This window comes from Gambusia affinis, linkage group LG11 (genome assembly GCF_019740435.1).
Source record: "Gambusia affinis linkage group LG11, SWU_Gaff_1.0, whole genome shotgun sequence".
NCBI lineage: Eukaryota > Metazoa > Chordata > Actinopteri > Cyprinodontiformes > Poeciliidae > Gambusia > Gambusia affinis.
In genome coordinates, this window is record NC_057878.1 from 14,026,072 (window position 1) to 14,051,382 (window position 25,311).

General features: G+C 37.3%; 3 protein-coding genes and 1 long non-coding RNA gene across 7 annotated transcripts in view; 1 reads left to right on the forward strand and 3 right to left on the reverse strand.

The window, feature by feature from the left end:
- On the reverse strand, nt 1–6,259 carry LOC122839959 (toll-like receptor 8). The gene is made up of 2 exons (XM_044132012.1): nt 5,985–6,259; nt 1–3,775 (listed from the first exon to the last, which is right to left on the reverse strand). Exons 1-2 carry the CDS (start codon nt 5,985–5,987, stop codon nt 698–700), a joined length of 3,081 nt encoding a protein of 1,026 aa, XP_043987947.1. The 5' UTR covers nt 5,988–6,259; the 3' UTR covers nt 1–697.
- LOC122839961 overlaps nt 4,263–25,311 on the forward strand; it is a 25,315-nt gene continuing 4,266 nt past the window's right edge. The window contains exon 1 of one of the 3 annotated variants that reach the window (XR_006372148.1): nt 4,263–4,371. This is a non-coding gene — a long non-coding RNA (uncharacterized LOC122839961). Of the gene's footprint in view, nt 4,372–16,375; nt 16,446–25,311 lie in introns of those variants that run through there. The other 2 variants (XR_006372149.1, XR_006372150.1) reach the window with 2 other exon arrangements.
- tlr7 (toll-like receptor 7) lies at nt 6,421–12,705 on the reverse strand. Its single transcript, XM_044132011.1, has 2 exons — nt 12,525–12,705; nt 6,421–11,600 (listed from the first exon to the last, which is right to left on the reverse strand). Exons 1-2 carry the CDS (start codon nt 12,537–12,539, stop codon nt 8,457–8,459), a joined length of 3,159 nt encoding a protein of 1,052 aa, XP_043987946.1. The 5' UTR covers nt 12,540–12,705; the 3' UTR covers nt 6,421–8,456.
- The window catches only part of frmpd4 (FERM and PDZ domain containing 4), a 37,768-nt gene continuing 25,891 nt past the window's right edge, over nt 13,435–25,311 (reverse strand). For both annotated transcript variants that reach the window (XM_044132009.1, XM_044132010.1), the window contains 6 exons: nt 24,586–24,675; nt 24,309–24,491; nt 24,070–24,193; nt 23,006–23,977; nt 20,288–21,451; nt 13,435–17,252 (listed from right to left, as the gene is read on the reverse strand). In XM_044132009.1, coding sequence (XP_043987944.1) covers nt 16,033–17,252; nt 20,288–21,451; nt 23,006–23,977; nt 24,070–24,193; nt 24,309–24,491; nt 24,586–24,675 — 3,753 coding nt within the window. In that variant the 3' untranslated portion in view covers nt 13,435–16,032. The remainder of the gene's footprint in view (nt 17,253–20,287; nt 21,452–23,005; nt 23,978–24,069; nt 24,194–24,308; nt 24,492–24,585; nt 24,676–25,311) is intronic.

Below are 25,311 nucleotides of genomic sequence, written 5' to 3' on the forward strand. Positions count from 1 at the left end.
ATGAGCAAAACTTACACAATGCAGACCTAAAATACAACTCATTAACCAGCTAGCACCTCCACCCTGAAACACTCATGATGATGACAAACCTATTAACCCCAGTCTGATATTTTGCATGTCAATGACTTAATGCAATTTTTGGTTTTCTAGAACAGAAAACAACCAATTTCAAAAGTGAAACGAATTTGACTACATGGTTTGATAATTAGGATTATTTGTATTTATAAAGTGCCTTACAATAACAGGTGTTGTGAATTGGACATATACAAATGAAAACATATTTAGCTTAAATTGAAATATGTGGGTCTGTTTGATGAGCTACAATAACATCTTAAATTGCTTTCATGTCATGACAGCCTGCAGAACAGGAACAATGGAAAAACAAAATATACAGAAACAATTTTAGGTCACTTATTTAAGGGTAGCTCTGTGTAAGGTTAAACATGAAGTAAACTCAGTCAGTGATTATGTATTTGTTTATTTCTTGATATAAATTACTAATTACCTTTGACAGCCACCCTCTTTAACCTACACATAAAAACATGGTCATGTACTGTACTATCTCAATTTAATTTCTTCCAAAGTGCAGGATCAAATTTGCTAAAAATCACAGTCGCAATGACACATACAAAATAATGACATGTTTAAAATGCTCAAACAATTAGTAGGTTATTCTCAGGAATTATTATCTTTATCCCTACTTGGTGCTGAAAAACTTTTTATAAGCTTTGTTGTACATAATTTGATTATCCACTTTTACAACACTTTTCAAGTTCTGCCAGAACCAGGGCTCAGCAGCTGGAGTTCTGGGCCACTCCACAACACTTTTCTCACAAAGCCTCCTCCTGAGGCTCAGGAAATGAGAATGTTGCAGGACAGGTTCGAGCATCAGCAGAACAATCACATCCACATTTTCATCCAGCAGTCTCTGGTGGGCCATATACATTGCCAGTCTGAATACCCCAGTCTTAACATAGCCCTCTGTCAAGACAAACAGGGTTTTGCGACTGTTTTGGATGCTCTGTGCAAGGTTATCCACCAGTGGGACTCCTGGAGGCCAGTCTCTCTCCTCCAAGCACAAAGGAAGAAGTTTATCGCCCTCCTCTTCCAATTTCACCCGTAGATTCATCATTACCCACTCAGAGACATGTGGATCTTTGGTGTCATAAGTCACAAAGATGTCGTAAATATTCTCCTGTGAGGACAAGGCTCTGTATCCCTTCAGTTTAGCCTTGATGTAGTGCAAGACATAAGAAGCGTCCCAGTAAAATAAGTGAGCAACTGTTGCCACAAACATAAAGAAAATAAGGAAGAATGTTGTGAGAACGTACATCTTGAATGCCATATCGTCATTTACACATTGATCAATGTTAAAGTATATAAGTGGCTTGTTCCTGTCCTTTAATGGCGTTTCACATCTCACCTCAGTTGTTAATCTAGGAATCCTTATTTGTCGGTTTCCAAGCCATACAAGGAAGTCCAAAGAATCGCATGTACATTGAAATGGATTTTTCTGTAAAAATAAAGTCTTAAGCTTCACTGGTTTGGGCTGGAAGGTGGTTTGATTTATGATAGCCAGCTTGTTGGAGCTGAGGCTCAGAGTCTCAAGGCTTTTCATGCCATTGAAAAAGAAACTTTCCAGGTGACATATCTGATTGTGAGTCAGATAAAGAAAAGTCAAAGAGAAACTAGTAACTGTTTTAATACCTGCTATGTCAGACAACAAATTGTAACTTAAGTCTAAAATTTTAAGCTGATGGAAATAAGTCAGACTGTCCCATGAAAAATCTGTCATTTTGTTATTACTTATTCGTAGTTCAGTTAGGTTGCGAGGGAGCTTTTCATAAACATCATCAGGAATTTTTTCAATGTCATTCCACGAAATATCTAAAACTGTCAAATTAGTGAGGTTGGTAAAAAGAGTCTTATATGAGTCATCACCTACTTTCCAAAGAGTTCCAAGCTTGTTATGTGTAAATTGTAGTTCTGCTAAAGATCTGCTGTGCATCTGTTTTGTTGTTAAAGTGGAAATTGAGTTATGACTCATATTCAACACTCTCAGGACAGGCAAATTTTTTAGGAAGTTTAAATTATGTGTTACTCCAAAAGATTTGAAATAGTGGGCGTTCCAACTGAGGTCTAGTACTTCGAGTTTCTTCAGTTCCTGGAAGGCATTGTCATAAGCCAGATCAATCTTATTGAAGGACAGGTCCAAGTAGGTCAAATTAGGCAGTAATGAGAACTCTGTGCCATTTGGTGCAGCAGAGAATCCATTGCTAGATAGATTCAGACAAGCAATATCTCCATAACCTTCAAATTGCTTTTGTGAAATGAAGAACAAGTTATTTGAACTGAGGACAAGAACCCGTCCAGAGTTAAAGCACTGTTCCTTTATAAGGCCATGGGATAATTCAAAGGTGAAGTCTTTCGGTGGAAGTTTAATATATGAAGAAACAGAGATGTCTGACCTTTGAACATATCTCTCTACTGAATTTGAAAGCTGTTTCTGAGGAGTGGGATACAGCCTGTTTTCTGCCAAATAAATCATTTTCAATGGATGAAATTTGTTGAAGACAGTGGAATCAGCCAGAATAATAAAGTTAGTCCCCAAATTCAAAGCAGATAGGTTTCTAATTTCATAGAGAGGCTTGAGCGTATCTGGTTTAATATTCTGGAAGACCAAACCCTCCATATGCAAGGTCCTTAATGACTGAAGATTTGAAAACTCAGTTGAAAGAGTAATGGTTTCAGGATAACATTTTAAAGCGTAGTTGAAAGAAAATTCAAGCACTTCAAGCCTTGGGAGGTATTGCAGAAATTCAGCCTTTCCAGTAACTTCTCTGAGTAAAAAGTTAAATGAAAGGAGAAGATGTTTAAGCTTCCTTAGGTTCTTAAACCACAATGGATTCAGATACTCTAAGGAGTTTCCCCCCATATTGATTTCCTCAAGTTCAGACAGATTTTCAAATGCATCGGGGTCAATTCCAAGGGAACCATTAGGGCAAGGCACACAGGGAAATGGCGCATTTTCACATCTGGGGCAGTTCCCTTGTATCTTCAGAAGTTTTAAATTATTCAAGCCAGAAAAATCATCCCTAAATATGTACTGTATTTTGTTGCAACTCACATTAAGCACTTCTAAAGACTGTGGTAGTCCTTTGGGAACATTACTTAGGTTGTTATAAGACAAATCCAGATTTTTCAATTTGGTCATATGGGTAAAACTGTTATTTAGGATTTTCACAGGTTTGCCACACGGATTCCAGTAGTAACAGTTCTTGGATAACCACAGTTGTGTCAGGTTTGGTAAGCTGGCAAAGCTCGTATGATTCATATTTGTAATGTTGTTGCTGCTCAGCTCAAGGATTTCCACACTGACAGGTAGATTGCTTGGAATTTCTTCGAGGCCATTGCCGCTCATTTTCAAATCTTGCAGTTTTGTTAGGTTTCTAAGGCTTGCCTTAAAGACCACTTTCTTGTACATGTTTGCCAAGTTGAGATTAAGCCAAGTCAGATTCAGCAGTTTGGAAAATGCATCAGCCTTGATGGTCTTCAGGTAATTGTTTGATAAATCAAGAGCAGTAACATTACTGGTTATCCCACTAGGTACCCATTCTAGGGCGCGGCTACTGCAGTCAAATTGGACCTCAGAGGAATTGGAGGTTGTCACATCACAGAGAAACTGCGCTGTCCAGCGAGGTTTACAGGCAGCAGGCTGGATCTCCGGATGGCAGCACAGACCAAGGAGAAGCAGATAAATCCAACACTTTGCAGTCTGAAATGAACAACAAAGTCAATCAGATGGTGGAATTAAAGCATGTTATGAGACCTTTATGCAATATGTTAAACTGAAGAGTTGGACTCTTCTTGTAATAAACTTCCCAGTTTTTATTTATTTCCACCCTTTTTTGAGAAATAAACTACACAAGTACATATAAATAAATTAGAACACAATTAAGAAATTGATCCACTTCAGCAATTAATAAAAATGTCAAACAAGTAGATTTGTGGGAAGAATGTCTGCAATTAAAATGATAAGACAATTTGTCTTTAAATGTTATTTTTTAGAAGATTCATATGAATCTAATGAAAACAAATTATTTGAATATAACTCAGAAAAATCTATTATCCTGTCCAGAAGTAGTCACAGTTATTATATCTGTTATTAACATGCTGCAACGTTTTTTTTCCGAGCCGTCCATAAACATACCATGAACGTCAACATAACGTCAGTTTAAACTTGTGTACGTTTGGCGCGGGAATTTTGCTCCTGAGAAGAGGAGCACGCCGTGGTTTGTTAATCATTGCAGCAAACCAGCCAGAACTTGCAAAAGGCAAACAACTTCTCACGTTTCTTCCCAAACAAACCGAGTAAGTTGAATAATGCTTTTGGATGCACATCATAATAGCTAAATGTTAACTATATATCATGTTAAGAATGTTTAAGGTGCAAAATTTTATGTTTTTTTTTTAAATTTTTTTATATATATATAAAGTGTTAAAACTATCACTATATATAGACAGCCTGTTTCCTGGGCCTCCCAAAATAAGCTAAACAACCTTCAGCAGTGTGGATCATTGTTCAAATAAAAGATATAAATTCTTTCAGGTTCTATCCTTTCAGAAAACCTTAAGAAAATATTATTATTATTATTATTATTATTATTATTATTATTATTATTATTACTACTGAAGGAATTGACACAAAACCTCTGAAGAAGACCAGCGCAACTTTCTTCTTTACAAAATGTTAACAAAAATGGAGCAGTGTCAGATTTTAGGGGTTGTAGGATTTGTCCATTGATATACTTTACTGGTTTGGATATCGTCCATTAGCCGCTAATGCTAGCGATGCTCCTGCAGGCGCCATTACTACGCTGTGGGTCAAGTCCAAAAACCAGACTGTTCTAATGCGGGATGAGCAAGAATCTGTCACAAAAGTGATCGTAGTAGGTACTCTTATTTCTAATCTGTCTCAAAGCAATCGTAATACTCTTATTTCTAATCTGTCTCAAAAGTGATCGTAGTACTCTTATTTCTTCATCGATTTCTATAAATATGGCTTAAATTAAAGCTTTTCATGTGTAAAATATGTATTCTCTCTTGATATAAATCTATAAACAGTTTGGTTTCTGTCAAAATGCAAGAGAGTATTAAGCAAATTGCTCTTTTATATTGGTCAATATTTAATATTACATAATTCCCGGCTTTAAAATTAGTTTGTCAAAATGTAACAAACCATGGCTCATATATCTATATATATACCAGACATATGAAATATATAATCCTATTTGATGATATACATTTAAACAAAAGAGGTCATTAGCCCAGTTTTTGTCATTTATTAAAGGTTTAACAATTATAATAGTGCAACACAGCAAACAAATAATAAGCTGATAAACAGGTGTAAAACAACTTTAAACCGTTTATATCAGGGGTGCCCAAAGTAAGTCTGTTTTAGAGTCTGATTAAAGCAGACTAAACAGGGCTAGTGTGAATACACCCTATGGGTTTTTAGTCATTGTTTATTGTTTAAATGACCTCAGGTTAGGTAAGTGGAATCACTGTAAAAACCGTAAGCATCCTTGGACACTAAAACATGAACTAACACTTTTAAGTCAAATAAAATCAAATATTTACCAAAACTAAAATTGATTAGAATTCATAACTTGTGGTTAATTTCTTTTACTTGCCAAACCTGTTTTGAACCAAGTACATTTACTACTTATTTGATATGACCCAGCCACTGAATGTTGATCCCTAAAAGCCCTAAAATTTCAACTGTGAAAAATTATTTGTACTACATTTGTTCTAGACCAAACACTCTTAAAAGGCAAAATACTTAGCAATAAAAGATAAGAACAGCTTAATTTTTTACTCTTTCAATCAATTAGGAATTAACACAAAAACACTATCAATAACATGTTTGACACATTTTTCTGTCACAAACATAAGTAGTGTAGAAAATTGTTAGTAAAACTCACCATTTTGCATGATCCTGTAAAACTTCTAAACTGCTTTTTGCATTTGTCTAAAAAGACAATAAATGGTACGTACAATGTGCGAAAAAGAGAGATTTTTATACTACTGATGATTTTTAAATCCGCATGTTATGAAAAAATGATCCTGCCTACTGAAGTCAGATATAAAAGCGGCAAACTGTTTCACCCATTAGAACAGGATGTGGGAGAAGAGAAGCCTGTCAATTGCAGAAGTAACTGTAAAACAGTTTCATTTCCTTGTTTGCAGTTTTACAGATACGCCAGCCAAAATCAACATCAGAAATACTTCTCAGGGGGCGTGCTCCGGTGGCGTAGAGGTTAGCGCGCCCCACGTTTGGAGGCCCTCAGTCCTCGACGCGGCCGTCGCAGGTTCGATTCCCGGACCCGACGACACTTGCCGCATGTCTTCCCACTTCTCTTTCCCCCTTTCCTGTCAGCCTACTATGAAAAAAGGGACACTAGAGCCCACAAAAAGGACCCCCTGGCAGGGGAGAAAAAAAAAAAAAGAAATACTTCTCAAAAACTATAAATCAGCTTTGTAGCAATGCAGACAATTAGACAACCATAGCTATTCAGGGAAGTGCATTCAGAGCTATAAATATTACAGAACGATTAATGTGTATGTATTGTGGATTCTTTATTATAACTTATTATGATTTGAATAATTATATGACCTGGTATAGACAACATTATAAATATATCAAAGCAATGTAAATGACAAAGATCCTTTATTTTTACTGTTGCTACTTTTAAACACAGTTAAAAACAAACACATACATTTGTCAGAATTAGATGTTTATTGTCATTGTCCTAATGGCATATTGATGGATACAATAAAATGTAATTTGAACATCTCAATACTTCTAAGAGTTGGATTTTCAAAGTACACACACTGAGCTGTGCTCACATAAGCAAAGCTTTATGTTTTGAGACTATCTATATTTGATATAGGTAACATATATACACACACGCACGCACACTTTTGTAACTTTTAAATACTAACCTCCTATTGCCAGGCTTTGGGTCATGAATTTGTAGGACAGTCATAGCATTAGCTTAACATCCTTTATAAAAATCATGTACTGTATAAATGTATACATGTCAAGGTACTTACAGAACATCAAACAGCTGTGACACGTTTGTGAAGTTAACTGTACTAGTTATCCAGACCATGTTGGCATTTATTACTAGCCTTTAAAAGCAACTGGCTGTTTGTTTAAACCAAGTAAAGAATTACATAAATGTGTGCTTGCATAGCTTGTAATAAAGTATTTCACAGTGGTGTGTATGTTGTTGTATGATTTAAGCAGTTTTAACTCAGCTCAACTTTAACACAGGGACATATAATGAAACAACTGTTCAAAACACATCAAATTATTAAATGTAAGGATTACTGTAAAATAAAAATAAAAAACCAAACGGTTAGCATAATTAAAGAAATAAAAAATTAGTTTCTTCCACATATGAAGATGCAAAGAAAATTGTAGTAGCAAAACTCAACATGGTACATGATATGTTGAACCCAGCTGTTCAAAGAATATTCAAAGCTACTGATTCAAGGACATTAAAGCCTTCCAGATCTAAAATGGATCTGACAAATCAGCAATCCCTTTACACCAGCCAAAACTACTGACTGCCTTTTCTTGCCCTGTATTTCAGTATTGCTCTATTAAAATAAAAAGCAATAAAACTGTAAGCTGAATAGTATGCACAGAAAGACTGCATGTGTTAGAAAAGCCACATGGAAATTACAGAAGTAGCTGTACTTAGTCAGTTCCTCGTTTGCAACCATAATAAATAAAGACAATCTTAAAATAATTTGTGGTATTAGCATAAAGCTGTTGTTCCTTTTTCCAGTAATAAAACCAAGTAGCACAAACTTTAAGGTTATGCTTAAATAAAGTATAACTGTATACATTTAAAATAAACACAAAAAACTAGAAAAGTTGTTTTGGAGCAACATTGCTTCTTGGTATCTTACTATAATAAAGCTTTTTTGTTTTCTCATGCATGGTGTCACGAAAAAATGCATGGTTGCTTGGATGTGCTTCTCAAACCAGAGAGTCCAGTGCAACTACCTTTGCTGACTTGTGACAAGTGCTGGTTGAAGAAAGGAATACCAAAATAGAACGTGACCAAGCTGGCGATCTGCATGAGGGCAACATACCAGGCTGTTTTAGCTCTGAATAGCTTTCCAACGCATTCCTGAAACCTTGATTTGTTAAAGAAAAATGACTATATTACAGATATCTCTTGTTTCTTCAAGCTTCTATTGTTCAATCCAATAAATGACACCAAACAAGCGTCAACAGCAGAAAGGCATTGTGAATTGCCAGATTATAATTGTAATTGTATAACTTTAAAAATTATTGCCAAGAAGCATTGTTGCAGAAAAGAAATAACTGATAAAACACAAATTGTCTTATTTTTTACAAACTCTATATTGTCATCCCTTCATAGTGTCTCTTTAAAGAGATTGCTGTACTGTTTGTGGCTCTCAGTAGCCAATACACTCCTGAGGCTAAACCAGAAGTATGGTTGTGCTTGTGGGTTTGTCGGCCACTCAAGGACAGACCGCTTGTACAATCGCTTTCTTAAGCGCAGATATTTTGAGTTGCAAGACACTTTTTCCAAAAAAATCAGTACTATGACGTCATTTTTTTCATCCATCAATCTTTGATGGGCCATATAGAAGGCTGTACTGAAATTACCCCCTTGGATATAATTTTTGGTGAGAATGAACACAGTCCTCTTGCTCTTGTGGATGCTCTGGGAGAGGTTGTCAATCAGGGGACAACCGGGGACCCAGTCTCGCTCCTCCAGACACAGTGTCAGTCGGCGATCTCCCCGCTCCTCCAGATGAGGACACATTTCCTTCATCACCCACTCTGTCACAGCAGGATCATTTTTGTCAAACATCACAAAGGCATCATAGACCTCACTTTGAGAAGTCAGGCGGCTGTAGCCCTTGAGTTTAGCCCTGCAGAAGTGATAAATGTACCAGACGTCCCACAGGTACAGGTGACTAGCGATGGACAGAGTAATGAAACTTAGGAGGAGTGAAGTCATGAGAGTGTAGAGGATGATTGATAGGAAGGAGTGCTGGCAGGTTTGTAAGTCCACTGAGACCACAAGATTACCTTTTTGCACTCCTGGAGAAGCACAGGTAACATCAATTCCTAGTCGAGGGATGGTCACCGTGGTCTTGTTTAGCCAAGTGATGAACCAAGAAGCATTACACGTGCAAAGGAAATTGTTTTTGTGCAGAAGCAACTTGTCCATCTGCTTAACAACATTATCTGGAAAGCTAGATTGCTCAATATACTTTATAAGATTGGAGCTAAGATCTAGATATTTTAAACCAAAAGCTCCCTGGAGGAAATTTGGTGTGAGTTTTAGGATTTTGTTGTCATGTAAAACAAGTTTTTCAAGTGATGTGGTACAGTTTGACAGCATTCTTGGAACAGAGGTTAGGTAATTTCCACTGAGGTCCAAGACTTTCAGAGATCTCAGAAGTTGTAATTCCCCCCATGCAAAAAAGTACAGTTTGTTCTTTTTAATGTGGAGTTCAGACAGGTTGTCTGGCAGACCACTGAAGACCTCTCTTCGAACTGAACGAAGGTTATTGGAAGAAATGTCTAGTAGTCTCAGATTACGTAATTTTTTGAAATAGTGGATATATCTTGTGTCCCCATCTCTCCACAGCATATCCAACCTGTTGCCTCTGAACTCCAACTTCTCTAAAGATTCACTTTCCATTTCTGTGTTGGTGGAAGTAGAAATCTTGTTGTGATTCATTAGCAGTATCTTGAGTTTTTTTAAATTCTTAGTGAAATTAAGCATATGAGTCAAGCCCTCTGATTCAAAATAATGGTTGTTTTTACTTATATCCAAGATGACCAGATTGCTTAGCTCTTTAAAAGCAGTTGAGTACAACAAGTCCAGGCGATTTGATGAGAAGTCCAGGTACTTCAAATTAGTCAGATTGCTAAACTCAGATCCGTTCAGGGTTTGGCTCATTGCGTTTCCTGAAAGATTGAGGCACCTCAACTCCTTCAGGTTTAAAAACCTTGAATGCAAGAAAAATATGTTGTTTCTGCTCACATCCAAGGTTTTGCCAAAGTCACTGCATTCCTTCTTGACAAATAATGTAACGATTCCAAGTTCCTTATCTTTGTATTTGCAGCTGCGAGCATATTCGTCATATCTGAAGTAATGAATCTCTCTCACTTCCTTGTTCTGTAACTGATCAGCTGCTGACATGGGGGACCACAGCATAGCCTCTCCCCCGTTGAAACTAAATGCATTTTGAGCATCAGAGGGAGATGATATTTTATTATCAGACAAACTGATTATACGAAAGGTTTTTAACTCCATTAAAATGCTGAGGTTTGCCATTTTGATAAAATTTGTGCCAAGGTCTAGAACTGTAAGATTTGGAAGACTTTTTAAGGGAGCAATGCTTTCTGGCTTTAGTTGCTGAAACACATAGCCCTTTAGTCTGAGAATTTCAAGAGACACAAGGGAGGAGAAATTGGAGCTCAGTCTAAGAGTTTGAGGATACCTCTGGAGCTCATAGTTAAAAGATAAGTCCAGCTCTTGTAGCTTGCCAAGAAATTTAGGAAAGTTTGTGGACCCAATATCTCTGGCTAAAAAGTTTGATGAGAGATCAAGCACTCTCAGATCCTTTGTGCTAGTGAACCATTCAGGTAATATACATGTCAGGGAGTTACTGTGTAAACGTAACGTTTTTAGTTTTGTCAATGTTTTAAAAGCTCCCGTACTTATTTTTAGGGGTGCGTTATTTGGGCATGGGGTGCATGGGAAAGGGGCATTGTAGCATCGAGGACAATTTCCACTAATATCTAAAATCTCGAGGTTTGTCAAGTTTTTAAAATCCTCATCAGAGACCTCTTGGATGTTGTTATTGTATAGATACAGCTCTCTTAAACTTACAGGTAACCTATAGGGAATAAAGGATAAGTTGTTTGACTTAAGGGACAGCAATGTTAGATTTTTCAATTTTAAAAATGCACCATCTTCTATGCCATAGGAAACATTACAGGGGTTGCGATAATAGCAGTTTTGTCCCAGGTAGAGCACCTGAACATTTTGGATTTCAGAAAGATTTTTCTTAGAAATATAAAAAATATGATTCACTTCTAAACTCAGAAGGACAAGGTTTGAAGGTATGCCTTTAGGAATGCTATCAAGCTGATTCCCATCTAGATACAGTGCCCGTAGATTCCTTAGTGCAGTAAATGTATCCTCCTCAATTGTCACACTTTTTGTGCACATGTTGTCCTTCGGGCCAATTTTGATGGGTACGCAGTTGCACCTCATGTCAATCTCTGTGAGGTTATCCAGACCGTGAAAGGATGTTGAGTTCAAATTTGGAATATGGTTGATGGTGAGCGTCAGATTGGTAGTCTCTCCTGGGATGGCGATGGGGACGTTCTTGAGACTTCTTTCAGTGCAGTCCACTTTCACCCCAGTGCCGTTATTGACCTCGCTGACATCACATGGCAGAGTTTTTGGGTAGGAGATGGCACTTGTTTTTTGAATGCAATAACCCAGGCCCAGCAGGGCTCCACACATCTGCACAAAAACAGGTGACTTTATGAAAAGCATGCACAGTGCTAAATATACATGACTATTTCAAATAAGCCCAATTTAACATATTCTACTTAATGCAATAAAACACAAACAGTACATTTTCAATATTTTGCATTTTAGTGATTTACATTTTCACTAAAAACTAAATAGTTAAGCTCATAGAGTTTGTTATGTAGATTCTCATATATTTCAGTCATTTGTTTCTGTTATTTTAGGTTATGGATTACAGCTGATGCAAAAACATAGTCACTCAAAAGATTTGAAACAACCAACAAAATAATAGTCTGCTGAGAAGTTCATCCATGTTCTGCACAGTATGTGTACAGTATGTGTACTGTGCAGTACATGGGGCTCCTGCATGACATAAATACTGCACGAGATGGAGGATTTCAGCTTGTGGCTTTGCTGAGGTGTTCTCAAAGCCCAGGCTGCTTTATTAGCCACCTTTATTTTGTTTGCTTTGTTGGTTCTAAAGTCTCTAGTCTTCTACTATAACACTTGATCCAGCCGCAGTTCATGACTTGCCAATCTCCAGACTCTAGTTTTTTCTTCACAATCCCTTCAAGGCTGCAGTTACAACTATTGCTTTTGAATCTTTTTCTAACACAATGTTTTAACCACTCACCTTTCTGTAAATAATCTTGGATACTTTGCTCTTTGACAAGCCAGCTTCTTTAGAAAATACATTTTTTACCTAGCATTTATGTCAACTGGGTTTTACATGATTGTATGTAAAAGATCTATTTTGTACAATTTTGATGTCACCAGCTGTAAGCCATAGTAATCAACATTAACAGAAAGAAATGCTTAAATTATATCACTTTGTGTTAAATTACACAAATACTATTTTTTTATGAAATTCTAATGTATCATGAATATGTAAGAAGTGACGTTTGTCTCACTTACCAGGTGGAGAAACATATTTTTGTAGGAGAATACAAATGTGGCTTGCTGCTGCTGTCAACACAAGAAGAATGCTGAAAGAGCTGGACTGCAATCAGTACTATAGTAATAACATGAAAGTAACAGGTGGCTATGTAAACCTATTGTGTGTATAATTGGACAGCATCACTTCCCTATTGTTTTAAATCTCGCACATCAAAATTGTTATTCTTGTACATTTTTTATTGTGGCGACTGTGTTTGCCTTTGTTTTGTAGGCATATGCTGAGTGAGAGAATTTCATTTAGTTGTAATATAGAGATAAAGTTTTTTTTACATTTTCTCCAACTACAAAATATAGTGTGGAGAAAATGTCCAACTACACAGCTAAATAACTAAATGGTTTCATTTCTCTGAAAGTTGATGGGCGGAAAGTGAAATTCATAGTTAAGATTTGGGTTTGAAAATTTACATTGTAAATAGCGCAGAATGTTTTCTGGGCCATCTGTGGCTCATTTGTGGCTTCATGCCTGAACGACCAACACCCTCACATGCTCACATAGCGTACATGTTAGTTCCTTCAGTCACTGGACAAAACTGAAAAATCTCACTGTTTACCATCATAGAATTCACAACCGGTGAATTCTATGATGTACACATACTGTGCAGTACATGGAAAACAAATATGGACAGACATTTTCACTTATTTATTTAATAAATTTTGGGCTAAATCCAATGTTTTTTCTGCATCTGATAAGATGGCCAAATCCAATGTTAGAGAGATACATTGCTTTCAAATGTATTTTGATTATTGCAGATAGGAATACATGTAGCATTATATTTTTAAAAATAAATATAGCAGTTAAAATGTTCTACTATTTTTCAGGAAACAAAATCATAACATAAATTTCTTTCCCGTTATGTTTCAATTTGTGTACATCAAACATTCTCCTGATTTAGGCCCATTATAGAAAACTTATTGGGACTTCTTCTAAGCCTGGAATCATAAACTCCAACGTCACCACTAACTCAAAAGCTTTCAAAATAAAGTTTTTATTTTGAAAGTTTTGGTACCTTCTTTTGTAAAGTTGTTCAAATTTGCTCATTCCCATCTCAGAGTAGAATTTTCCAGTTTCTTGAGCCATGCTAAACTCACAACTTTAGATTTGCCAATGCAGTCAGATTTAAACTTTCAGTGTAAAAAGTTATCCTAGCTGCTCTACACAACAACTGGTGTCTTCATCTTGTATAAATCCATATTGGTGCCAGAGTCTTAAACTAGGGGCAACTATGTACTTCTATACATCAATATAGAGTTCAAGAGTCATTTATGAACGAAGACAAAAATTACTTAACTGAAGTGTAGAAAAAAATGCTCTTGAGACTGCAAAGATTGTTAACTTCAGTGTGGATCTTTTGATTGATATTATAGATGGTTTTTTATTGTTTTTACATTGGTTAATGTTTTTGTCATTTTGTAGCGCTTTGATATTTACATGCATTATAAATACATTATTGTTAAAATCTAGAACTAGAAAATATCACAGAAAATTTATGCAAGATTGAAAGTCTAAAAGTTCCTTCAAAGACAAAGTTGTTTTTCTCCCTAAAAGTGCTTCATAATACATTCAGTCATTCACCCATTCAAGCTTCTCCATTGTAGCTGTCTATAACTGAAATGGCAGTGACATAATAATCATCCCAAAAATTATTCAAGTGTAAAATACTATTTGGTAAAAAAAAAAAAGGTTATTTAAATAGCTGAGTGATTATTTGATCATATCATAATAATTAGTTTATGAAAATAAATACAATATACAGTGATGTGTAAATTCTGGTTTTCTGAAGAAAACATTAAACTGAGTAAAAAAACAAACATCAAATTAACAAAATAAATTCAGCCAGATGAAAACACATTTTCAAATCTTGTTTTAGACATAAAACTTTTGAAACCAATATAACCAAATGTAATGTGTACAGTGTCCGAGTGGTGCAAAGTACATATTGGTAAGATTGCCTCTAAAAGTAATGCTAAAATTGATAATAAAAGTAGCATTCACTTGAACCGCTTTATTTTTATATCAGACCTTTCCAAAGACAAGAAATGTTTTACTTGTTCCTTTTTTCAGTATGCTTTTCATATCTTACATTAATTTTCAGTGTAAAACACACTGAGGTCTCTGTAAATAGCAGTCCATTGCAAACCTGAACATAGTTTTTAGCTTAATTAGTAGCAAATTAATATCTTTTGCATTAACTGCTATGAGAGTTTTGAAATTAAAAAGATGGTATGTGTAGGTTGCATACCATCAGCTAGTCACTTTCAGACTAGCTGTTATCATAAGAATCCGAGAATAATTAATCTGATTTAATGCTACAGAAGAGAGTTATTTACTGCATTTAAGGTATCCGCTAATAAACCATCCATCCATTATCTAACACATTTATCTTTACAGGTTTGGGAGGGAGCCTTATGACTATCTAAATCAGTCAACCGGCGAGGGGCAGTGTACAACATTCCATCGCAAAGCAACAATAATCAACCATTCAGCCTCAATTCAAAATGTGAGCCACAACTGACAGACAAAAAAAAAAGATTGTTACAACTGACATGTATTTATGTTATTGTTTAACTCAAACAATAACACAGTTCAGAATCTTCCTAAACTATGGCCATTGCTGTCGACTTGTTTACCTATTTCTCCATTCTCATGCATTTCTCTCTGCAACAGACTCATGCAAATTCAAACAGAACATGATCATTATTAATGCAAATGCTTTACCACCACTCAGGCTTGAACAAATTCAAAAAATGTGAATTATTGAACTGAGTTTCTAAACTTAGGGTTTAAAAAAACCTTTCCTCATTGAGAATGCAGTTTGAAATACAAGGTTTCATCATTCAGGTTTCACTGAATAATGAAAGGCGAATAACTGCAAGAGATGTCAGAAATGACTGCCTTAAGGAAAAATATAGCCAGACAAAAAAGGACAGCATGTGGTGTACAACATAAATAAACTATAATTATTTGAGAGAAAGCTTTTAAAAGTTTTAATTTTTTTAATGATGTTGAGAAAAATACAGGAAAGTACTCAGTATTCATGTGTAAAATAGTCAATAAATCAAGTGAGTCAGCAAATAAATTTTTATGTATTTCTTTAACTTTGTAATATCTTGTCCTGTGCAATGAATTCTCTAAATATAGTGTATGCATTTCTCCAACACAATAGATATTTATACAATTAAAAAGAAGGTGCTTTTCAGGTTGTAATAATTTACATCTTAATCTCCTAATGAAATCAATAAATCATTAAAATAATCCTTACGTAATATTTTAGAATATACTCGAGGGAAGGGTCATTATTTCTCTTCATTAGGGACCGGATATAATCTCTTTTAAAACTTTATTTGATATAATTCAATTTTTTCTTTAGATATTAAAATATTGTATACACAAGGCAAGATTTTCTTCACAGCAGTTCACATTGGTTGGTTAACCCACGTCTCTTATGTATGGCTTAAAAATCAACAATCAGAACACAGCAACAGCTTTTTTGTTGAGCAGTGAATTTAGTGAGATAGTGAGCGTGTTTATAACAACAGACATGGTGGCAGAGTAATGTATCAATGCGTTCACACTTTGGTCACCGGGAGAGCCTCCTGCAGCTCCCTCAGCAGCTTTTAGCAGACGCACGTAGTTCATGATGACCTCGTCCACCTTGACCACCACCTCCATGCGTTCGCTTTCGGTGTTCAGGACCTCCGCCAGAGACATGCAGGCTTGCGCTAAGCAGCACAACGTGTGGAAGCTGTGCGTCAGAGTGAGCAGTAGCTCCTCCGGACTGCTGTACTCTGTGGACATCTGACTGCAGGCGCTGTTCAGCACTTTGGCCTGCAGCAGCAGAAGCTGGGACAGCGTCTCCATGTCGGTCTCACCCATCTCAGGTATGTCACCACTGGACCTGTGTCTGACACTGCAGCGCAACACACTAATCATCTCTAAGGCATCTTTCCGTGCAAGTGCAAACCCTGTATGAAGGCTGTACGTTTTTCCCTTCATTGAGTGTACATGAGCGAGTCTGTCTTTGAGACTCATCTCGTTCATAGATGGATCAGCCCATTCAGCCTTGTGGCCTGCTTTCTGGACTGTTTTCCCCTTGCGGCCAAATGAAGTTGGGCTACTTGAGAGCAGAACTTGTGAAGACATCTCTGTTTCTTCATAACTACCTTGAGTAATTGGCTTTCTCCTGAGGAAGCAGTGACTAAATGGCCCGTGACACCTCCATGTTCCATCTGGCCTTGGAGCTATTGACTCTGACGGCAGCAGTAAGACTCCAGTCAGCAGCCTTCTCTCTGCTGAATTGGAGCTGACTGAACCCTGGGACAAGCTTTTGGGTAGGGTTTTGGCAGAGAATGCCCTCTTCACTTTTGGGGAATCTTGGGACTGCAAATTCTGATCTACAGTCTTTCCAGTGAGCGTGGCTTTTGTCCTTTCCTTAAGTGCTTCTAAGCTCCTGGAACCTGGCATTAAGGTGCTCCAGCTCCTTCTGAGCATTTGAACCCTGTGCGGCTTCCTGAGGCTTCTTGTTGGGTCACATGATGACGGGTCAGGCTCAGGGCTGGCCAGTGTTACCTCACTAGACTTCGTGCTACTTTGTAATGATGACGGTGATATGATGGTGGAGGTGGTACTGGTCTCGTTACAGAGAGATAATGATGAGTCTTTCCCAGCCTTCTTCAGCTGTGTGCAAGCTACACTAGGGGTATTAGGAAAACAGAAAGAACTGTTAAGTATCTCCCCGCAGCAGTCAAGTATTTCGTTTATTATTTTTTAATGTACCTGACTAGATTATGGTAGACAGAATATAAAGTAAGGATGTACTACCATTCTTATACAAGAGACAAGGCCATCGGCTTGCTTATCAAAACAACATACACTCACCAGCCACTTTTAGTAGATACACATGCTCAATGGTTTGCCAACAACAACAGAAAATTGGTCAAAAATATGGCAAGAACCAGTGGTTGTTCTCCTTCTTTTATTTATTAATGTGTTAAAAATAAGAAGTTTACCTAACGAATGGGTGCTATCTCTTTAAACAATGAGGGAGTGAGCTCAGGTTATGATGTCATGGCTCTGGTTTCTTAATTAATCTAATGACAAATTCAAAACAAATCAGCCACAATATAAAGAAGAAAATTGTAAGTCTGCACAAGTCTGGTTCATCATTGGGAACATTTTCCAGATGCTTGAAAATGTGCCGCTTTTATTTGTTAAACATGTACAGATACTATATCATGGGAATGTCCAAACATCATACTTCTCAGGAAGGAGAAATATGATGCAGTACTGTGTTCCAGAAATGAACTTGTTTTGTTCTGAAATGCGCAAATTAATCACAAAGCAAAATCCAAAGACCTTGTGAAGATGCTAACTGAAGTGGATACAAAGTGGCTTGAGGACAACAAAGTTTATGTTTTGTCATGGCCATACCAAAGCTCTGATCTCAGTCCTTTTGGAAATTTGTGGGTAAATATGAAAAAAAAATGTGAGAGCAGCACAGCCTACAAACCTGCCTCAATTATGCCAGTTCTATCAGGAGTAAAGGGCCGCAACTCCAGAAAACTATTGTGAAATTGTGTGGAAGGAAACCCACAACACTTGATCCAAGTCATACAATTCAAAGACAATGCAATCAAATATTGAGGATATATATCTACTGAAATCATCTGAGTTTGAAGAAACTAATAAATAAATCACAGATATGTTCTTCCTGTCATTATTGTGGAATTTAAGAAATATAAATAATTTTGGTAATTCTAATTAACCTAAACCAATACAAGTTAGTCCAATTTAATTTCAGACAATGAGAAAAAAGGTGTGTGTGTGTTCGCCCATTAATTAAACTTTCACATTGCAGTCTACCTTAGTACTTTTGCCGGCCATTCTGACCAGAGCAATCCCATTCTCTAGTGGCTACTTCTCAAACTGGTTTCTTGTCACATCAGTCAATTTACTATTGTCCATTAGCCTTCAAAGTTAGCATATCCCAGTCCAATCAGCACTCTGTGACTGCAGAGTCACAGATCTGTGAGACGCATATCAGTATAAAGCAAAAATTATTGTAGTATGTTCCCCAAACCTTGTTCAGTCTATGCATTGCAAAACTAAGTCAGTTCTAAAGGCAGTAATTTTTTAAACCTGACACCAATAAAGTTAGTCTAAAGTGGCTGGTAAGAGTACATTTTTCTCATCTTCACCAATGATAATCAAAATAAGACATTTTTCATTCACGAAACAAAAAAAAAAAAAACATAAGGTACTCTTATCTGAGACATGATTTAAACATGCAAGTAAGAGCTATTTCAAACTAGCAATAAACATTTAGGTGGGGTTCTCAAGTTTTATGCACTCAGGCAGTCTGCACTTCTCACATAATTTCATATCACACATTTGTTGTCACATGAACTGAGGCACAAGTTTTACACCTAAAGATGTTGTAGAAGAGCTTGACACTAATAGAAAGAGTATCTCCTTTGGGGAACAAATTGCCAATAACTAAACCACTGCCTAAACAGATGTCTGCTATTGAGAAAAGTGACTGTAGAATATTTAAGATATACAGGACATTACGATAAGAATCTACATCCTGGAGGCCAAATGACACCGACATTCTATCTTTTGCCATTGTATTCTTAGCTTTCAACACCGCAGTGTGTCACTATGCCATATAGCTGTCATGTAACTTTTGTACATTTTTCATATTGAGATAAGCCTCTCCAGCCTTTACTAATGCTGCTGTCACACTGTTTCTTATCTTGCAAAATATGTTGGCATACTCAGTACATTTAATAGTCTGTCATGTTGTAGAGAACAAGTAAGTTGCTCTGTGGCTGGATGTTATCAATCCATTTTTTCCATTTTTAAATGGATGTAATTCATATGCAGCCTACAGCTCTAAGCAGTAAAAGTCTTATTAGCTTATTAAATCAGAAAATAAGTCCAAGTCAATTTCCATTTAATTTACTTCAAGCATGTATTGTGCCAAGGTCAAACTTCATCATGGCAGACAGATCATCTGCATAGTGTGTCATGAGATTACGTAAAAGTGTTAATTAATTATTGCAACATTTTCATGACATTTATGCAAATATTGTAAATGTGGAGAATGTATGCAGTAAATATTGTATTTCTAGATTGTTCTTATACCACATAACTCTTTCCTGTCTAGAAAGTTCATGATCATATGGTGCAGATGGATACTATATTTGGTGTAGTACAGTTTCACATGTGGATACATACAGATCTGAAATGTAATGTTATTTATTTGTTTGTTTATAAGCCATTGAAATGTAACAATGTGTAGGCATAATGCTGTCACATAGCTTCCAATTGTTGAGGCTGCAAAAAAAAACATAGATTCCTTTTGGACACTGTGTTGAGTAGATATAATTTGTTTCAAAGAATCTTAGCCCAGTAAGGCCAAAATATATGGTTTCTGTTCTCTCTTGGCCTTTGGAATGTTCCTCAAGTAAAAGAAAATGTTGTAGATCATCAGAAGGCCTTCCACAGCAGATTTGGATAATATCTCCTGAATAGTTTCTGATAAAACAAGCTGCTGGTAACGTTTTTCAAAGACAATATTTCATCTAAATGCCAAGGCCAGTATTTAATGGAAAACCCCCCAAAAAACATTTGATACCAGTGTGAGAATGTGTTTTATTTCCTTTAACAATGTTTTTCTATAGAAACAAAGTAGAGGTGTCCCCTTGTGTTTTTGTCTTACCTGTGGTTTCTTTTATCTTGGGCATTTTGTGACTGCTCCCAAACCCTGGCTCAGCACTGGTAGCTGCATGGATTTTTCTCATCAGGGTGGGGTCCATTGTATGTCCCACTTTCCCCTGCACTGTGGATCCACAGGCCTTCTCCTCAGCCCCAGCTGCATAGCTCATCCCCTTTAGCGAAGACTCTGATAGTACATGCATACTGTCTGTGGCACAAAGGGGAGAGTCCATTGGAGTGACACAACTGCTGCTGCCAGTGCTACAACCCGCATCTATTGACGAGCACTGTGAGCTCTGCAGAGAATGAATTCCTTCACTTTGTATTGATGACATGCGCTTGCTAACGTGGTAGTCATACATCCGTGTGACATCCTGCTCTGACTGCAAAAGCTTGATCTGTTTCTGCTTATTGTCCTGTGAGGTAGCATCACCCTCAGCAGGGAAGGGCCCTTTGAATGGGGAGATGAGATGGGCATTTAACTGTTGGTTTCTTTCTTCTGAGTCCTGGTTCTCTCCCTTTGCTGTCAGCCTGTCTGCGTGGGAAGTCTGTGAGTCATTTGCACATTCTGGTGCAAGATTCTCTGCCATTTTGCTTCCCGGTGCCTTCTGCTGCCATTTTTGATGCCTGTCTTTGCAGTGAGTTCTACCTAGATCCAGTTGATTCATATAATAGGAATCTCTTACAGTGAAAGCGTTGTACTTTCCTACAAGATGAGGGGGCTCCTCCTTTGCGGAATCTAGAGAAGTCGAGTTAGATTTTTCAGAGGAACTGCATCTATCTCCTTGGATACTGCTCTCCGCCTCCCTCTGCTTCCCTCTCTGTCTGCTCATTAGGGAGCCCATGTGCATCTTGGTGAAGAATTCACTGACTGATTTGATTTCCATAGTATCTGGTTCCATCTCACCGCCATCTGAGTGGAAAATCTGAGAGGAGGTAACGGCCGAGGATTTAGCTTCCTCTGGATTCTCATCACTAGTTGTGCAAACCTCTGCCTTTTCTTCATTCATGGCACGGTATCCTTCTGTCATGGCTACATGCATCCTCAGGTGGTTTTCTGAATGTCTCTGAGCAGCGGCTAACTCTGAACTCTCTGTCATCTCAGAGGAGTTCGTCTCATTGCCAGAATCGGAAGACTCTGGGCTAAACGCTCGTGATATTTGTACACCTGCGTACCACACATACAAAAAAACAATACGTTATTAAATATGAAAATGGATCATATCAAGGAATAAATCAGCTATATTTTGTAGAAACAATAACATAAACTAACATAAAAAGGGGATCCAAAACTGTAATAGATGTAAATCAATCTGGAAATAATAATAAAAAAATGACTTACTGACAACATTATATCTAACTGATACAATGTATGATTATATTTAAAAATGATAAAATAGTCCTGTATGCTGGGATATTGAAAAACACTTTATGGAATATCACGTCTGTGTAATGAGATAATGTCTTGACATTATTTCCCTATGACATCATGTCTCCTTAGATCATTGAAACTGAAGGCAACTGTAGATTTAAATCAGGTAAAAACAAGGTAAAAAGCATAGAAACTGTTTTTCAAAACTGCATGCTTTGTCTGTGTATTGTGCTCTTTACTGGGTTAGGACTCGTAGTTTCACAAAACCTGAATATGAATGGATGGATGGATGGATGGATGGATGGAAAACATTTCAAGATAAATTTCTAAGAGACAAAATTATTGATGTAACTCAATTTTCCATCACCATGGAACAAAATGTCATGATGGATTCAATAATTTGATGTCACTGTTTTTACTGATGATATACCTAATAATATTCTATTCTATTCTAATCCGTTTCCAAACCCTCTAAAATCAATAAAATTAATAGTGCAAGGTGTATCTTCAAGTAATCAGCATGTCTCTTTTTCTTTGTGGAAATAGCTCAAATTTCACCTAATTTTGAGCTGCAAATATAAAACCGTGGTATTCTAGGTGGAGACGATAAGTCAAGCAAAACTGGACATACCAGATGGAAGAGGCTCAGTTTTGTCATGGAGCTGCAGCTTCTCAAATAAATTAGCATTCACACTAATCCAAGCTGTGATATAAAAAGATAATCGAAACATTCTGGACCAATAACTCTTATTTACTACTTTCAAAGAACTCAGCCTCAAGTTCATTGCTTATCCGTAATGTATCAACATCAAATCATACACCTAAATGTATCAATTTGAAGTAGAAAAATCACCTTCTTAAAGGAGCCTATAATAAAAAGATTTCTGATCTTAATAAAACCAAACATTATGGAAAAATATGAAACTCATTTTGCTCATATTGTTTTGCGTAAATAGTCCAACCAGTCTAACCAATAGCAACAGCTGCAAAAGTTATTAGCACCCCTGAGGTTTGTTCTTAAAAAAATAAAAGGGAACCCAGGCTTTGGTGACATCTGTTCAAAGCTATTTAGGAATATCATTTTCTGTAATTCTGTAGACTGCTAGAAGTATACCATAATGCATTTTGTGAAAAAAAAAAAAAAAAAAAAAAAACAAGCTCAAAAATAACATGAATAACACAATGCGTACAAATGTCTCAAACGAATGAAAAAAATACTCATAAATGGAAACATTGAACACAATGGGGTTTATTAAAAAAACGAGACAAAAAAATAAGAGCAAATCATAAATGAATGGATCAAGTGAGTATAATGTTAGTGGATGAATGTTACAATAGTATAAGGAGAACCTGTGCTGCTCTCAGACTGTGCGGGACTCTGTTCTTCGGAAGCAGCCAGTGCCTCAAGTGCCTGCAGGGTGGAAACCACTGCATCGTCCAGAGGCTCCTCAGAACCCTCCGCTCGGTGCGTGGGAACGGAGTCTATTAGAGAGATGGGGATATCATTGCAGGCCTCCTGGGCCCGACTCCCAGCACCCTGCTGTTCATCTTCATCAGAACTGTCCCTGAAACCAGGAGGAGGAGCAGCAATGGCCATGTTGAGGGAGTGCAGAAGGACATCGTTGTCCTCCTCATCATTAACCTCTGGAGGCGGAGGGAGGGAGGTCAAGTCAATGATGTCATCACTGGACCCTGAGAGTGTTAGCAATGTGGGCTTATCAATGTCACTCATCACCAAATCTTCCTCACAGCTGATGTCATCCTCATCTTCTGCGTCATCTGTTGTCTCTGCGTAGCAGATGTCGTGCAGCAGGGGTTCCTCGATGCACTCTGTTGGACCAAAGATTTTGGTAGAGTATGGATAACCCTCCTCTATGGCATCCATCATCTTATAATCCTCCTCAAGGCGCTTGTACATGTGGCTGTAATTATCTGCAATCTCTGGGCCTTCGTCCATCAGTCTCTGGTAACCCAGATTTTGGGGGTTCACGCTGTCCAGAGGGGGTTCCCCAAATATGAAGGAAACCTTTGCATTTCTGGATGAATCCGGTGGTTTAGGCCTTGGTATGTTGAGATAAGTCTGGGAGTAAGGAACTCTGCAGCACTCCGCTCTCTCTGCCATATGAACAGAGTGCTGAGGCTGGTGAATCTCTGTCACGTACACAGGCTGGACTTCACATCTATTGTGGTCAAGGTATTCACACTCCTGGTCTAAGTAATCTTGGCTGCACCTCTGGTTATTTCTGTCCTCACACCCTTTGTGAGGTATACTGTAAGCACACTCGATTGCCTGGTAGTTTTGTTTCGGTTTAGCTGCATGGCCTGTGAAAAAGGAACCGAGAGTCTGGATTAATATTTTTGAACACATTCTGCTGAGTCAAGGATAGCTATTTCAAATCATATTGTTTCCCTACTTGTTCCCGTGTTTTTGGCCACATTGAAGATGGAGCGCCGAGAGTCTACGAGTAATCTGTAGTAGCCAGCAGTCAAACAGGCCAGATTCATTGCATCAACAGATTCCATTAATAGAGTGATGGGCTGTAAGAGAAGAAAACAATCCAATGAGATAGTCCGATCACAAAATAACAGAGTCAAAGTTATACAAAAAGACTTTAATAATACATAAACATTTTTTTAGAAATTTTGTATTAACCTTCACATCCAGAACATGCAGTTCCACTCTAACCCTGTTGTCATCTTCAGCGTACATCTCAATGCGGTTAACATGGCTGAAGTCAGCCAGAAGCGCCACCAGATTTGTTTTTGTGTTTATCACATGACTGATGCCGTATTTAGGCCCCACCAGCAAAGTCACTTCTGTGTGCTTCTCGCCTTGCTGTGAATGGGACAGAGACGCCATATAAATATAACTAAACAGGATGTGATACTAGCTGCATGCATGCGGGGGATACCAAGACAAGCTTACTCACCACCAGAGTGGATTTGAAAACACGACCTCCATAAAGTCTCAAATCACTGAGATACTTCAGATAATGCACCTTTGCCTGTAGTGCAGTCAGCTGAAGAGGTGATGAACAGAGGGACATAGTGTCAGATGTAAACTAAACTAAGTAAACAAAAGTTGTAAAGCAGAATTTTGAAAAAAACATTGTCTTGTATTTAAACACTGCCTTGCAGAAGTAATTATACCTCTTGATCTTTTTCACATTTTGCTACTTTGTAACCACACACTGCAACGTGATCAAAATAGATTTTGAACAAAGATAAATGTAAATAGAATTATGTATACAGGCTTTTTTACATTGACACCTCTAAAAATTCACCTAAAAAGCCACCTCTTTAGCAAACGTACTGCTGGGTGTAATCAACCTTGATATAAATGCAACTGTTCTGGGAAGGGAGACAGAACATTATGATTTAATATCATCACAAAGATGAAGGAACCCAGCAGACAGTTCAGGGATGGAATTGATAAGGTTTTGTCGGAGGAAAGTGAAATGGTACTTTTTGGTTGAGATACAGAAGGTTGGGTGTATGAAAAATTGACATTTTCTTGAACACAGCACCATCCCTATTATGAAACATGGTGGTGGCAGAATCATGCTGCTGAGATATTTTTCTTCAGGTGGGAAAGTTGGATGGAGATTATGGGAGGTCAGTCCTGGAAGAAAATCTGTTACAGGCTGCAAAAGATT